The sequence below is a fragment of the Manacus vitellinus genome, unplaced genomic scaffold (genome assembly GCF_001715985.3).
Source record: "Manacus vitellinus isolate BGI_N305 unplaced genomic scaffold, ASM171598v3 scaffold_2_pilon, whole genome shotgun sequence".
NCBI classification, from domain to species: domain Eukaryota; kingdom Metazoa; phylum Chordata; class Aves; order Passeriformes; family Pipridae; genus Manacus; species Manacus vitellinus.
In genome coordinates this window covers 12,367,719-12,383,277 of record NW_021940208.1, presented here as the reverse complement: position 1 = coordinate 12,383,277, position 15,559 = coordinate 12,367,719, and the positions used below count along the sequence as shown (strand labels likewise).

At 36.5% G+C, this 15,559-nt stretch overlaps 1 protein-coding gene across 1 annotated transcript in view; it reads left to right on the top strand.

Annotated features, from left to right (window-relative positions):
• POGLUT3 (protein O-glucosyltransferase 3) overlaps positions 1 to 14,808 on the top strand; it is a 45,297-nt gene extending 30,489 nt beyond the window's left edge. Inside the window, exons 5-11 of the mRNA XM_029960857.1 lie at positions 3,064 to 3,261; positions 3,665 to 3,951; positions 4,762 to 4,978; positions 6,340 to 6,536; positions 7,484 to 7,678; positions 8,512 to 8,616; positions 9,461 to 14,808. Of these exons, the coding sequence (XP_029816717.1) occupies positions 3,064 to 3,261; positions 3,665 to 3,951; positions 4,762 to 4,978; positions 6,340 to 6,536; positions 7,484 to 7,678; positions 8,512 to 8,616; positions 9,461 to 9,586 (1,325 nt within the window). The 3' untranslated portion in view covers positions 9,587 to 14,808. The remainder of the gene's footprint in view (positions 1 to 3,063; positions 3,262 to 3,664; positions 3,952 to 4,761; positions 4,979 to 6,339; positions 6,537 to 7,483; positions 7,679 to 8,511; positions 8,617 to 9,460) is intronic.
• Positions 14,809 to 15,559: the final 751 nt, after the last annotated feature.

The following is a 15,559-nucleotide window of genomic DNA, read 5'->3' as shown; positions in this document are numbered from 1 at the left end:
TGGACAACAGGCTACAAACTTCCATTCTCAAATTATTTTAAATATTCAAATTCTATCTGTAAAATGTCACCAAGAATTGCAATGAGTAATATTTATTCAGGCACTGCTTTCCAATATAAATTAAATACATCTCAAAATATCCCTGTCAGGATAGAAAAATAAATCTGCATTGTCACCTCCATTGCACAAACAGGAGCACTGCAATCAGAGCAGGAGTGCTGCAGTTTAGACTTCCCATTCGTAAAATTTGTGCAGATCTATTAAATTGTGTTTTGTGTGGATGAGAATTTCAGTCAAATAGGTCACTACTTACTGGAATTCATTATGAAACTTGTATAGTAGAATTAGCAGATTTTAAATCCGGATTTGTTTTCTGAGTGTCAAGGCTATTCAGCAGAATTGACACACACCACTGCACATCGCACTGTGATTTCAACCCAGAGGCTGTAACTCTTTGACCCATCCTTGTAGGAAGATGCCAAATGATGCAGAATTCACTGTTCCCCTAGAAAATTTGTTCCAAAGATTAAAAAATCACAGCTGAAAATATAGTACTTTGTTTTAGTATGAACTGCATAGATTTTTTTCTTTGAATACTTGGATTGCCTCATCCTTCTTTTCTGCTAAGTTTTCCCTTAGGTTTAACAGCTGCCAACCATGTGTTTATGTACCATTGACCATGATAAACTTAGCAGTTAACTGTTCTTCAGATGATCTACATACTTTGCTAACAAATATTTTTAAGGCCTCACAGGTATTCTTGCAGGTTTTACCGAATACTTTGAAAGAGCAGTGGCACACTTCTTCCAGCTCGTTGCTAAACAGAGTTAGTGCCTTTCAGTTAGTGTCTTACACTCACCTTTGTCCCTGGGCACTGCAGGACCTCCCTCGGGTCTGATTGACCAGATGCTTGGGGTTTTGTGAGGGTCACACACGACTTCCTACCATAACCTGTATTTCTTTGCTCCTGGATATATGTTCTCACATCTGACTCTGTTAAAGTATATGCTATTGATTCATATGCTTCTTCTTTGACTTCCTTCTCCTCCAAGAGAAAAAAATGCATTAAGCAAGTGTCATCATCAGGATTTCTTAAAATATCCTATTTCGACTGTGTCTGTATTTTTCTTCAGTATTTGGAAATTATTTTTTACTTAAAATGCTATCCCAGACATGTTTTCAGGGTAACAGAGAACTACTAGTGGTGATGATTCAAGAAAGACATATTTTTCTTTTTGTCATTCCTTTGGACAGAGAGAAACAAAAAAACATAGGTGAAAGTACCATGGTAACCTTAGTCCAATTAAAAAAAAAAATCAGCAAAAGCCTGCTATAATTAAATATTTCAGTAGTACTTAGAGGCCTTGACCCCACTACACAATGAATGTTGTAAATCATAAAGAGAAATCCTGTTGCCTTCAGTGAATGATTTGTACTTACATTAAATATTCAGTCTCCCCTTTCTTCCCCCCTGCTTTCAGTGGGGTTAGCTTTTTCCTGGGGAGTTCTGTTATCAGGTCACTTCCCTTATCAAATGCTTCCTGTATCTCAAGTGTCACCAACTAAAACTAACATATCCTTTGGGTAGATCTGGAGCTCCTTATATCTCTAGAGTGGTGAGGACATAATCAGCAGGGAAAAAGATCCACATAGTTATTTCCTGTAGGTGAGGACAAGGAGATCAAATTCAATAGTAGTTGACTTACAATTTCTCAATATTCACTCATTTTTTATGACAACTGAAAACTGTTTTCTCTGGTAGGAGATCTCTATACCCAGTGAAAATGCTGTTTTATAAAATGGGTAGAAAGAGACAAAGATGTGATACCAGAAAGCTTATTTTCTCTGTGATCTTACCTCATGACATGCTCTGAATTTTAAGGCTTTTTCATCCAAATAATGGTAGGTGATAGTCATAGGGGGAGAATACTTGGTTAATGCGAGCCACTTTTAAGCAAGTTGAAAAAGGTGGTTGTGACGAGCAGTGACATTTAGAGGCAGAGATGTCCATTCCTTCAGGAGAGTCGTCTAATCTGGAGGCTTTTGCACAGTAGTTGACTTGATTACAATTTCGGGATGCAGTGCTCTACAGAAGACATGATTGAAAGACTCCTGCATTATCACATCAGTGCATTTATTTGTGTATGCAAAGTGTAGAATTAACTGTAACATCTCAGTCGTTTAGTGCTGTTGGAACACATTCAAATTTTAGTAACACCTTGATTTTATCTGGATTTTTTTTTGTTTCATTTATTTCTGTATACTACTTGGTGGTAACATTCATTGTATTTGTTTGGTTCACAGTGCTTAGACTATAACATTTTGTGAATAATCTGTCCCCCTCTTTTTTTTTTTTTAAGAATAAAGTTGTTGTTGACCACTTGTGACAGAAATAAGGGAATATAACAGACTTACATTTATGTGTACTCGTCCATAAAATATCCCATACCCAGTTTAAAAGTTACAGTGCATTAATGATGAAATGCTGGTGGTCTTTAAGCACAGGTCAGACAGGTGTCCAGGGAACATCTCTGTTATCATTCTCTTATCCCTGCTTTTCAGTAGCTGGGACTTTAAATGTGCAAGACAGTCAGCAGCAGCCCAAAGCTGAACAATTTGTATCTGACTCCTGCATGCTGCAACTGCCTTTCCACAAGCTGGCAAGTATTCTTTTCTCCTGTTATTTTAAGTTAGTTTCCTGTCTTTCTTACTCTAGAGGAAATTATTTTTCCTCAGGACACTAACTTGAAAACTTAGTATTAAACCTAATCTTAGTTTCAAAATACTGTTAAGCTTTCCTTCTATCTTGTAATCAAATATTTAAATTTTTATCTCCACTTAGAGGTTTACCATTTATAGGTATGTGATGGGCAAGAAAAGTTGGTAGGGTGATCTTTCATCACTGGAAATTAATCTTACCAACTTGGTATAATTAAATTCTAGTGAAAAGTTAAATTAAATTCCGTGGTCTTAATCTGGAAGAGTTTGCTCTCACCTTTGTTTAGTGGATGTGATTCTAATAGCTTAAGGTGCTTTTATCTGATTTTATTTTCCTCTTTTCAGGAAGAACACAGTTTAAAGTGGTAATTAAAGGACTTTCTCCAAATGAAGTCACCAGAATTTACACCCCTCTGCCTTTGGATAGAAATGATGGTACATTTCTTATGCGGTATCGGATGTATGGAAGTGTCATGAAAGGCTTAAAAATTGAGATACTTTATGGTGATCAGCATGTAGCTCGATCTCCTTATATTTTGAAAGGTAAGAGTATTTTCTGATTTAATGTAACATATCGAAGTTCTGAATTAGGCTATAATTGACACGGCAATACCTGAGCTGTGGTCGTTGTGGACAGTTAGAACTGTTGTGAATCCCCCATGTGCTTGGCAGGTTCACAATAATGGAGCTTCATTTTGCAAATTAATTTCACCTTGATAACACAAAATCTAGTATTTCTGAAAAGAGAAGAATATTGCTGTTTTCTCAGTTACACTGCTAAATTCCAGAAATTACAGGGAGGATGATTTCCCAGGAAAACTTAAGAAAACATAGAATAAAAAATGACAAGCCTCTGTAATGTCTACATATATATGCCTACATGTTTGGGGAATTATGATTGTTGGAGAATCACAAATACAGACTCTCAGTGCTTTGTTTTCCCCAGGACCAGTTTATCATGAATATTGTGACTGTCCTGAAGAAGACCCTGAGGGCTGGCAGAACATTATGTCTTGTCCATCCCAAGAACCTCAGATTACAAAAGACTTCATTTCTTTTCCCACCATTGACCTTCAGCGAATGCTTAAGGAAATCCCAGCAAAATTCAGTCAAACAAGAGGTGCTATTGTTCATTACACTATTCTAGATAATCACATCTACCGTCGCTCCTTAGGGAAGTATACAGACTTCAAAATGTTCTCCGATGAAATGTTCCTGTCACTGGCAAGAAAGGTATCAGTTTAGATCATGTAAGACAATTAAGGCAATATCACAGAATCACAGACTGGTTGGGCTGGGAAGGGACCTCTGGAGATCATCTAGTCCAACTCCCTTGCCAAAGCAGGTTCATCCAGATCAGGTTGCACAGGATCACCACCTCTAGGCAGGTTTTGAATATCTTCAGGCAAGAAGACTCCACAGCCTCTCTGGGCAGCCTGTTCCAGTGCTCTGTCACCCTCACAGGAAGAAGTTTTTCCTTATATTCAGATGGAACTCCTCGTGTTTCAGGATGTGCCTGTTTTCCCTTGTCCTATCTCTGGGCACCACTGGAAAGAGTGTCTCTCTTGACACCTGCCCTTAAGATTATTTGTAGGCATTGGTAAGATCCCCTCTCAGTCATCTCTTCTGCAGGCTAAACATATTTAAATATGGCAGCATCACATCTGTTGTTGTATCTTCAGATTTATAATTCCTGAAGTAAGATTTGACTTCTGTTTTTTCCATCAAGACAACAGTGTATCTAAGGGGTAATGTGTGGGGGCTGGCCTTTGCAGTAATGAAAATGCTAGGGATGCTGCCGGGGCAAAGTCCCGACTGCCAGCCATTTCCTGGCTCCTTTCATACTCATGGCTTCTGAGTGCTCCTTTCATACTCGCTTGTAGGGCAGAAATTTGAAATTCATACCTTTAAGCACAGCTAAATCTATGAACTATGCGTTAGGTTTATTGAATCTGCATGACGTAAGAAAACTGAAGAATATATGTAAGAGTGACAAACACCGTCTCTCTTTATGTTATTATCCTTTCTTGGGTATACATTTAGGTTCGTCTTCCTGATGTGGAGTTTTATCTTAATGTTGGAGACTGGCCAGTTGAGTATCGGAAAGCTAATGATACACCTGGTCCTATACCTGTCATTTCATGGTGTGGCTCTGTGGATTCCAGAGATATAGTCCTTCCAACGTATGATGTAACCCACTCAACTCTTGAAACACTACGTGGAGTCACAAACGATCTCCTTTCCATTCAAGGCAATACAGGTAAATTAGAGATCATGGATTTAGAGAAAGAACTGTGATTTCCATCAAAGAAGCAAGTTGCATTCAAATAATGTGTTAAAGTCTTCAGTTCACAAGTGCCCTAGGAGATCTCTTAATACAAGTAGGTTAGTCTTTACAGATTGTAACAGTTTCAACACTGCCACTGAGGAGGTGTATAAGAGGGATTTAGAACCAAAAAAAGTACAGTTTGCAATATTGGTGAATTTTGACTTAAAGGTACCCAGAAGATACCTAGTGTGACCTGTCAAAAGAAAATATAATTTAAAAGCCTTTCTTCTCACTGAAGGACTCAAATATGTTCTAATCAAATAGTAATTCTTTGCCTGACGGTGTTGTGGCCCAATGTTCTGTTTACAAAAAAATGAATTTGAATCCTGAAAGAAGTAAGCTATTATGCCACAGCTCTTTCAAATGAGAAAATATTGTCTGTATAAAAAATACCTCAGAGTGGGATCTTCTGAATTGTTTTTCTAGCTTTGAAAAAAGAGTCAGTTTTACTGACAGGTGTCTTCCTCTCCCCCAGAAATTAATGAATACTTAGGGATCAGACACATGGCATATTTGCAGTACCTAAGGAGTAAAACTTGAGTGAGAAGTTAATTATTTTTATTTAATTAGTTCTCAGATTCTCTTTTCTTTATTAGTTTTTAAATATTTTAATTAAATTGTCAATTCAAGGCACTCTGTGTTTACTGATTTAATACAGCTGCATTTCCAATTAGGAGACAATAAAAGAGTACTCCACTTAGTAGGCACGTCAAGGAAATTTTCAGCAGAAGGGTAAGGAAGGACATATTTAATGTTTTTAAAAGCAGGCAGTAAGCAGAGATGAAGTCTTTCAGGCTCTCGCTAAGTATCTAGAGGACACAACATAGCTACTTATTTTTCTTTTCAAGGCATTGTTAAGTGATTCCTCAGGGACCTAATTAAATTGCTGGGTAACAGAAGTGGGTTTTGCTAAAGAAGTTTGGTTATTGTGGCAGACTTTATGGATGAAGAATTACTTTAATTATTAGTATTTTACTGATATATTTTATTATAATCCCTTATGTAGCTTTCAAGATAGTTGAAGTTATTTAAATAAAAACTTGTCTAGTGGAAAAGCAATTTTCTGATTTTCCTTGTATAAGCATCTCAATTTTTCATCACAAAATTCAAACCAGAACTGAGAGTTTAACCCTATGATTCATAAGTGATTATGGATTCACTGGGAGAAACCATGCCTGTTTTACCATGTCTCTGAGTGTAATGCCACTGTCATACCAAGTTTCTTATTTGCATTAAACATACAATGACATTTCATTACTGTTTGCTTTTACCATATCTCTCAATTGTCATAGGTCCATTCTGGGAAAACAAAACTGAGCGAGCTTTATTTAGAGGTCGAGACAGCCGGGAAGAACGTCTCCATCTTGTCAAGTTATCCAAGGAAAATCCAGAACTACTAGATGCTGGAATAACAGGATATTTCTTCTTCAGAGAAAAAGAAAATGATCTGGGAAAGGTTCAGCTGATGGGCTTCTTTGACTTCTTTAAGGTAGCAAGCAAAGTAGAGTTTTGCTGTCAAGTTCTTACAAGCTGAAAAGACAAGGCTTACTTTTGTTGATTCCATTCAGTAAATAAAACAATTATGCTACACTGGGAATACTAGTCCATGTGGGGTAGGTAAACCACCTGTAATCAATGTCTTCTGTGACACACTTGTAAAGAAAGCCAAGAAAGACCCTTAGAGAGAGATCTGGGCTTACTTTCATTTTTATTTTTGAACAAATTGAAAAATTTGATTTCTCACCATCCGTGTTGCTTTTATTTGGGGTAAATATGAAAAGAATGGACACAACTTGGATATACTGCAAGTACATTATGGATGTCAGGAAGAGTCCTTGGAGTAACAAGTTAAACTTTGTTGCACTTTAGCACACAAATTACACTGCCTCAGACATATAAAAAGTAAAGAAGACGGAGTCCTATATAAAGCCATTATAATACATACCAGTTGAAGTTCTGTTCCAGACACTGGTATATCAGAAATGCTGAGAACATCTGCCAGAGCAGTGCAGTCATGGTTACTTTTAGTATAATATTTCAGACTATTTTATATAAAAATATATGTTCCAGATTATTGTACATAATAATGGAATTTTAAGTCAGAATAAATTACTGGTTTTGAATTTAAGCATAGATTAGTTTATTTCCTTCCCCACTGTACCCCTTGCTCTATCCTAAGACGCTTCAGTAGAATACCCATCAGGCAGTACCTGTGACACAAAGGTTCTTGACTGTCAGTGTGTGGTTGAAGACATATCCTTCTTCCGTTATGTTGTCCAGAACACCATGAAACTACACCTACTTAGCACTAAAATGGGTTTGAAGATGAGAATTAATAAACATGGTTACTTCTTGCTTGTTAAAATAATCATTCTTCCAGTCAGAGTTCCCATTCTGATACAAAATGTTTCGTTTTTTTCCCTCTTCATTTTGTAGTACAAATATCAAGTGAATGTAGATGGCACTGTAGCAGCTTACAGGTTTCCATACCTCTTGCTGGGTGATAGTTTAATATTGAAGCAAGATTCCCAATACTATGAACACTTTTATAATGGATTAAAACCTTGGAAACATTATGTTCCAGTTAAAAGAAACTTAGAGGACTTGCTAGAGAAAATAAAATGGGCTAAGGTAAGTTCCATTACAAATTAATGTTCAAAGTGATAAGCAAACATAACAAGAATTTATCTTAATATTTTCTTCTTTTGAATTTCTACCTACATATTTTGCATGGAGTCTATCAAGATCCTGGGATAAAGTACATTTTGTTCTTAGTATTAGATGGGAAGGCCTTAATTGAAGTAACCATCTCTATTTAGGGCAGTACACAGGAGTTCATTTTAGGTGTGTGCAGAAGTGTTCATGAGTCAGAGCCTTAGTATATTCACTAAGGTACTTGTTAAAGAAACAACCAGAATCCTAGATACTACATAATTAATGCTATAGGTTTTTTTAGGCCCTGACTGTTCTGAGAGTACTGTAGTTCTTCATAAGGAATCAGAGGGGAATACTAAAAGCTGAAATATAGACCTAAAAAACTTGAGAATAAGTACATGAATTCAAGCAGAGTTATTTTTAAAAGGAAGACATTGGATTCCACTGCATAAGAGAATACAACATCTGTGGGTTTGTCTTCTGTAAAACTAAGTATGTCTGGGACACATCAGACCTGATTTTGAAGCCTTGGGCAAAAAAGTAGAGCAGTAATCAATCTGAGTTTTCAGAATTGTACAGTTATTCCTGAAAGGTGTTACTGATGGCCCTAAGGTACCAGTTGTGACAATAAAAGCAATCCAGTATTTTTAAACAAATCTGCAATTTAAAGCATGCCTTTGCAGTCTACCAGTAATTTCAATAAAGTTGCAGATGTGAATAGCCTGTTTAATAAAACTTCCATTGCCAACCAGGCTTTGAGCAGCTCACTTATTTCTGTATTATTCACTTGTTCAATCTGAATTTTCCAGGAAAATGATGAAGAAGCAAGAAAAATTGCTAAAGAAGGACAGTTAATAGCAAGAGAATTACTTCAACCTCACAGGTTTTACTGCTACTATTATAAAGTGCTCCAGGTTAGTACAATAGATCACTATTACTGTCCCCCAGCTGCTACTGCTGCTGATGTTATAAATTTCACATTCAGTCCTTACTTAGATCAGTAGCAGATATGGTTCATATTCACAGGAGATCAGTGTGAAGAGCTTTGCTAAAACCTGCTTTATCATTAAAGAGGCAACCTTACATAATAGTTGTTTTACAGAATCAGCAATTTTATTTTTTTGTCCCCATCCCCACAGTCAACCCTGTTTTCAGTGTCACTTGGTATGTGGTTTCTAATAGATCTCTGTAAGAGATAATCTGTATACAGTTTTCTTCCTTTCTCACACATATCATGAGATACTCCGTTGTATTAGAAAACAATGCATACATGGAAAAGAAATTACCGAAGTACGGCTAGTGGAGTGGTAGGGGGTAAGCAGGCCCAATAGTTATTGCTTCCCTAGGAGATGCAAATCTCTAGTGAAAGAAGTTTCTCTTCTCTGAAAGTATGAATTTTTTTTCCTGTTCTACTTTGCAGTTAAATGTCAGCTTCAGCAGCCACAGGTTGTTACAAAGTTTGAAACTGTTCAGTGTACAAAAATGACAGCAGTATCTGCACAAAGTGGTTAGAGGCACAAATAATGACAATATTCAAGTTACCATTAATAATAGGCAAAAACATTAAAGAGTGTTTTCAGAGGCAGTGTAGCCTATTAGTAGGTGTGTTATAAAGACACCTTGTACAGAAGTTGTAAACAATGACATAAGGAGGCTGGGTAAAGGTAAGCTTCTGAGTGGAAGGGAGGAGGAGAATTTTGTTTCATGAATTATATGTTGGTGCTTATAGCATTCTTAAATGTTGTTTACATATTTCAGGAATATGCCAAACGTCAAGCCAGCAAACCTGAAATACGGGATGGAATGGAACTTGTACCTCAGCCTGATGACAGAGACTCAGTATGCAGTTGCCACAGGAAAAAGCCTTTAAGGGAAGATCTATAACTGTACTGGATGGAGAAAATCACCCACTTAAAATGCAAGAATAAGAATTAAGCTGTGAAATCTAAGACACTTATGCACTAGCAAACATTCTTAGTTATGTATTCTTGTATTTTCATACCCTTTTTCACACTCACTCTGATCTACAACGTTGGTTCCCACAAGTTTGGCTCCATGACCACCACCAAACAGATACTGAGCCTGTAATGGGGAGCATCTAGGGAATTTGTTTGATGTACTGCATCATCAGGAAGAACACAGTGTTGCTTGTGTTCCAGCAGGGACCTATTTACCAAAGTTTTGTGAGGAACCAATCACCACAGAAGATCTTGTCATGAGTTATTCTAAAGGAGCATTTGTAACATACTAAAACAGTGTTATGATTTCTTCATAAAGTTTACCTCAATTTTAGATGGATTCTTTTACACAAAACAATTTTCTAACTAGACAAAAGGAATATTTGATATTTACAGGTATCAGATCTGGTCTTGCTTTGAGATTATTTTGTGGTCTATGACAGATAATAGAATAGACAACATGATATAATACTCATCAATTTTAGAGGAAAATGGAGAGGAGGGGGAGAGACTAGAATAATATGTTTATAAGCGTCATGGCTGTGAATCACCAAAATTAAATGCTGCTTTAAAGCAGACTGTGTAACTATCACAATCACAATGTTTCTAGTGCCAACTCTGAAGACTTGTTCCCTGCCAGTGACTGTATCTGTGAATATAGACACAGATCCACAAAAGTACTTGGGAATTTCAGGCCAGGTGAAATACTGGTGTCTTAGTTCAACAATAGCATCTACAGTATTCTAGGCTACTTGAAATCTGAAATTTGTTAGCAGAGTTTTAGGCCACCTAGGTTTAACTTTTGTGTAGAGCTATGGAATGCCACCATCTTTTTCACTTGGCTTCAGGACTACTTTTTCCTGTGCCTAAGTCCCCTGGGGCATCTTACTAATTTCCTGAATTTGGATCATGCCTAACCTTATACTGAAATCAGAGAGTAGATCAGACTTCATTGTTTGGTTCACACATATGATGAAAAACCCTATGCTGTGCTTTCTGTGTAATAGTGTAGGGGTTAGAGTCCACATTAAGCAATTGGGAAGCTAATTGTCCTCCTTGGTTTGATTTAAAGCAAATTTTCAAGAGAATGCCTTAGCTCCAGACTAGACAAGAGGTCTTCAGGTCTTCCACTTAAGTTGTGCAGCCATGAAACTAACAATGCAAAATTCACAGGATCAGAAGGAGCTGGTCATACCATTGCAATAAAGCGTGTCTTTGGGTGAGACAGAAGAAAAATCCTAGTCCTGGATGTGGCTCCAAATATGTCTGTTGATTTTTACCCAAGTTTGTCTACTTCAAAATGCATAAACAGTCCTGGAAGGAGACACAGATACCAAGACCAGTGCCCACACACCCATTTCTGTCCTTTGCATTTTCACTGTGGCTAATGTAGCTGCCTGAGGAGCTTCCAACTCAGCTACACTTGGATTATACCTTTCCTGGATACCAAATTCTCCCTACCATTGCTTTGGTGCACAAAGTTTAGTGCTCTAAACCTCATGCTGGCTTAATTCACAGTTCTTTACTGCAAGTTACTCGTGTAAAATTTCTGCATTAGAACAGGAAGAAAGGCTAGATTTTTCTCTATGCTAAATATGAAAAGAACTTCAGGTTTCTAAAGAGGTTAACCCATCCATCATTTATTACATTATGCCAGTTAAGAAAAAATTCTGTAGTGTGTTGCTCTACCCATAATCCTCTTTGTTTTGGTTCTAACACTAATATATATAGTGGTTGTATTTTTATTTAGCATGACAATCAGTCCTAGAATCCTTCAGACTATAAAGATGTGTTCAACTGGTCTGACATAAAATTTTCTACATCAAAATTATGGGAGAGGGTTCCACTGCTGAAGCTGACACAACTGAGTATGGGCTTTTCTTTCCTTTTATGTGTACAGCAATTTTTACTGTATGGTATGATCCTATTTTTGATATCGATTATACCATGTGCATTTTATATTCACCGATATTTTTGGAAGTGGTGTGCTCAGCAAAGACAATTAAGCATACCAGATGGTTGAAGCAACAAAGTTTTCTGCATATTTCAAACCAAAAGTCCAAAATTTCTCCATTTTTATTTTTAAAAACGGGAGCGAACAGGCGGAGTCATGATGCATACTTTCTAGTTCTTTGGAAGTATCTGTGTAGGAAAACTTCCCTGGCTTGAAGTCTTTCAAACTGGAAGAAGAATCACATTAAATGTAAATGTAAATTATGAATATAAATAAATGTGAATATTTCATCCCTCCTTTCTTCCCTCATAAAAAAGAGGAAAGAAACTATTCTAAATTCTTCTCTGCCAAAAAGCTCTTTGCTTTTATAATAAGCATCCCCTCAAAGCAAAAGCTGTTTTGTCACAGAATGCCTTACAGATGCTTTTATAGCTTACAGGCAAGAAATATCCTGAAAAATATGAATACGTTCATCTTCCTGACAAAATTAAAAAAACAGTGTAGACATAGTGGAACTTTTACTAAAAGTCCATAGTACTTTGAGAAAATTTGGTTCAATTTATAACTATAGATCTTCCAAAGATAAAAGCCTTTCTTCTTTCCATTGATGGTACTACATGCAATTTAAATGAAGAGCAATCATAACAATTGCCCCACCGGGCCAGAAAGGATGTCAGACCTATTTGAGTTTGATGACAGGATGATAACCATTGGCCTAGTGTGTTACAGGAATTGTTAAATACTCAGTAAAACCTGTTTGTGCAAGTAAAGTGTAATACATACATTATAGTATTTTTAGAGTAGAGTCTACTAAAGTAGTTCTAGAACAGCAGCTGTTCAAAGGTATAAAAATCTCTTGTTGGTGGTAATTTTAAAAAACAGTTACCGTACCAGAGTACTGAATTTTCCTGTAGTAATTTCAGCTTTTAAATACAGGGAGTAAATCTGTCCTGTTTTCATCAAGGGTTTTATCAGTAATGACAGAGACAGGTTTATTTGTTTGAAATAGTATTCCCTAAAGCCCAGGGCCAATGTTTTCAAACATTGGAATCTACATAGAAGGGGTCGGACAGTTGGTCATGCAGAGCCTTTGCTTAGAGTTCTTTATTTTTAGATTCTTTTAGCCTAAACAGTAGTTTCCTACTGTGAACACTGCTTTTATGTTACATCATATATGTCCTAATATATTTAGGCACCCACATTTGGAAATACCCAACCTCAGTTTCATTTTGAAATGAGAACTAGTAAATCATGATCTGTTGAACATAAAGGAGATAAAAATTCATATATTTTTAGACTGTATTTCTTGAGATTTACCTCAAGATAACCAGTAGACTAGTTTCATAACAGTATTATGCCAGGCCCGCCTTGTAGATTCATAATTAAAAAAAACCTATAATCAAAGCTTGTCTGATGGAATGTTAGATTCAAGCGTCCATCCTGGGAAGCATACGCCCGACATTTATTACATTATAAAGTAAATTGTTTAGTTAGGGAGGAGAGCTGACAGGGAAAACATACATCACCTGTTTGAGCACTTTTGAGAAGCTTGCAAAGAAACTGTAATAAGGAAAAGAATCATTATATAAACTTATGATATTATCAACTCCTTTACTACTGCAGTTTTCAAAAGTTTTGTCTGTAAGGGCAAGATTTTTTATGAATATACTATTGTTTAGGTTCACAGGATTTAACCACCAGAATCTTCTTGCCTCTGAATATTTTTACAGCATTTTAAAGAGGCTATAGGAGTACTGATGCTTGAGTTTCGAGTACAGTGCTTCTGTTTTGAGTCATTAATAAGAAAATCTCTACTGCAGAGAGCTATGGCCCTAATTTTGTGTTTTGCTGTAAGATTAAGGGAAAAACGGCTACATGCATGTCTGTTTGAAGTAATTTTAGACATCTGTAGGAATTACCTTTATCGAGTCCCATCATGTGAGCAGTGATAAACCACAAGTGTATTAGCAGGAATGTGGCCAGCAGATCAGGGCAGATGTTTCTTCACTTCTTTTTGGTAGTTGTGAGACTGCAAGTGGAGTACTGTATTCAATTTTGGACTCCTCTGTACAGGAAATACGTTGACGGTCCATGTTGACCATGGACCACCGAGGTGATAAAGGGGTTGGGGCACATGGTCTGTGAGGAGAAGCTCGGTGAGCAGCATTAGGTCAACCTTAAAAAGAGAAGGTAAAGGAAAGATTACCCTGCTGAACTCCAGAGGGAGGGTGTAGAAAAGATGAAGCCAGACTTCTCAGAGGTACACAGCAGAAAGCCTACAAACCACAGACACAAGCTGCAACGTGGGAAATTCCAGTAAGATAAGAGAAAAAAAATCTTACACTGATATCCCCAAGGAGATGAAGCTTGGCTACATGACCTCCAGATTCTCATTATTCTATGAACTACATTTCAGTCATACAACAAGCATTTATGTAGTCACATAGCAAAAGGATGAAAACATGCAGCTCTTCAGTGTCTCCAAGAGGCAGTGTAGCCTTTCCGTGCTGACACTTTTGACTCTATTGATGTTTATGTCTCCTCTGATAATATTGAGAAAGTTTTGCAAGTATTTGAATGTTGGATTATAAAGCTGTGAAATTATATATTAATATTATACATTATTATTATATATTACCACAATATATCATAGTCGTGCAATACACAGAAGATCTCACAGAAATAGAATGTATTGATTTGGCATTATATGCCTGGATTGAAAGTGCAAGATCTGCTTGTTCAAGAAGCTGAATATACACTTTACAGGAATGAGACAATTACAAAATGTTTTGAGTACAGTTATGAACCATCAAAGTTATTAATTTAAAGCAGTCAATAGGAATATTAATGTACTTTATAAGTTATACATAAATATCAGCGTGCTCTGTAGGCCACTGGTGAGTGATCATGACATATTCCTATCCCACTCCCAACTCAAAAAAAAATCAGTCAGGATCTGTACAGTAAGGTTTTATTTGCTAAAATATAAGATACAGAAGAATCAAAAAAAATCATACTTCTGACATAACCACTCAAGCAAAATCCTACAGAGAGGAAATTCAATTCATTCTGGCAAGTGTCCTTAAGATCATTTACTTACGCTGTTTGGCAAGAAGAGTTATTTAAAAAATGTGAGGAATGTATGTTGCTGATAGAACCTGCATTTCTGCCAATAAATTGTGCTTTCTACTGCCTTATGAACAAAGGTACTTTAATGTGGACTAACCCTTGCTGACAAACTCTAACATGTCTTTTCACTCTACAACCATTCCCATAGTATTTAGACTTTGGTATTTCCTCTATTTCCTGAAAGATTCACTTGTGTTTGTAAGGTAGTCAACCATCTCACTGATCCCAAACTTCCTGCAACTGAAAGTGAAAAGTAGATGTAAATTTTAAATACCTGATTTGTACTAAATTAACTTTTGACTCTTTAAAAAACCCAAACATTTAAAGGTGGTACAGATCACTTAGATTATGACTTCATAATAATCATAAATGTTTGGCAAAACTTAAATGCAAGTACTACATACTTAAGGTGCAGAATAATTCTGAGTATTTCTTGTGGAATGGTTTCCAAATTTTGATTACCTGCAGGAAAGCAAGTTTTCTGTGACAAAATGTTGTCTCAAATCAAAATATTCCCAAGGATCTAGAAAAACCGTGACTTTTTCCTGACTATTAATAATGCTATATGTATAGTGAATTAATACTGTGGCTATTGCTATTTACTCTTTTGCAAGCTAATATGATATATTTCCCTCATTACAGTTCCATTCCAGTCACAGAAACACACATTAGCAATGGGATCTTTTATTTCAAGTTGAGAGACACAGGAAAATTGGTTTTCCCTGTAAAACATGAGCCAATCAACTCAAAAACAGGCAATCTGTGCACTGTAAGATGCCAGTTGGAATGAGGTCTCCTCTAGGGACAGGTACCATC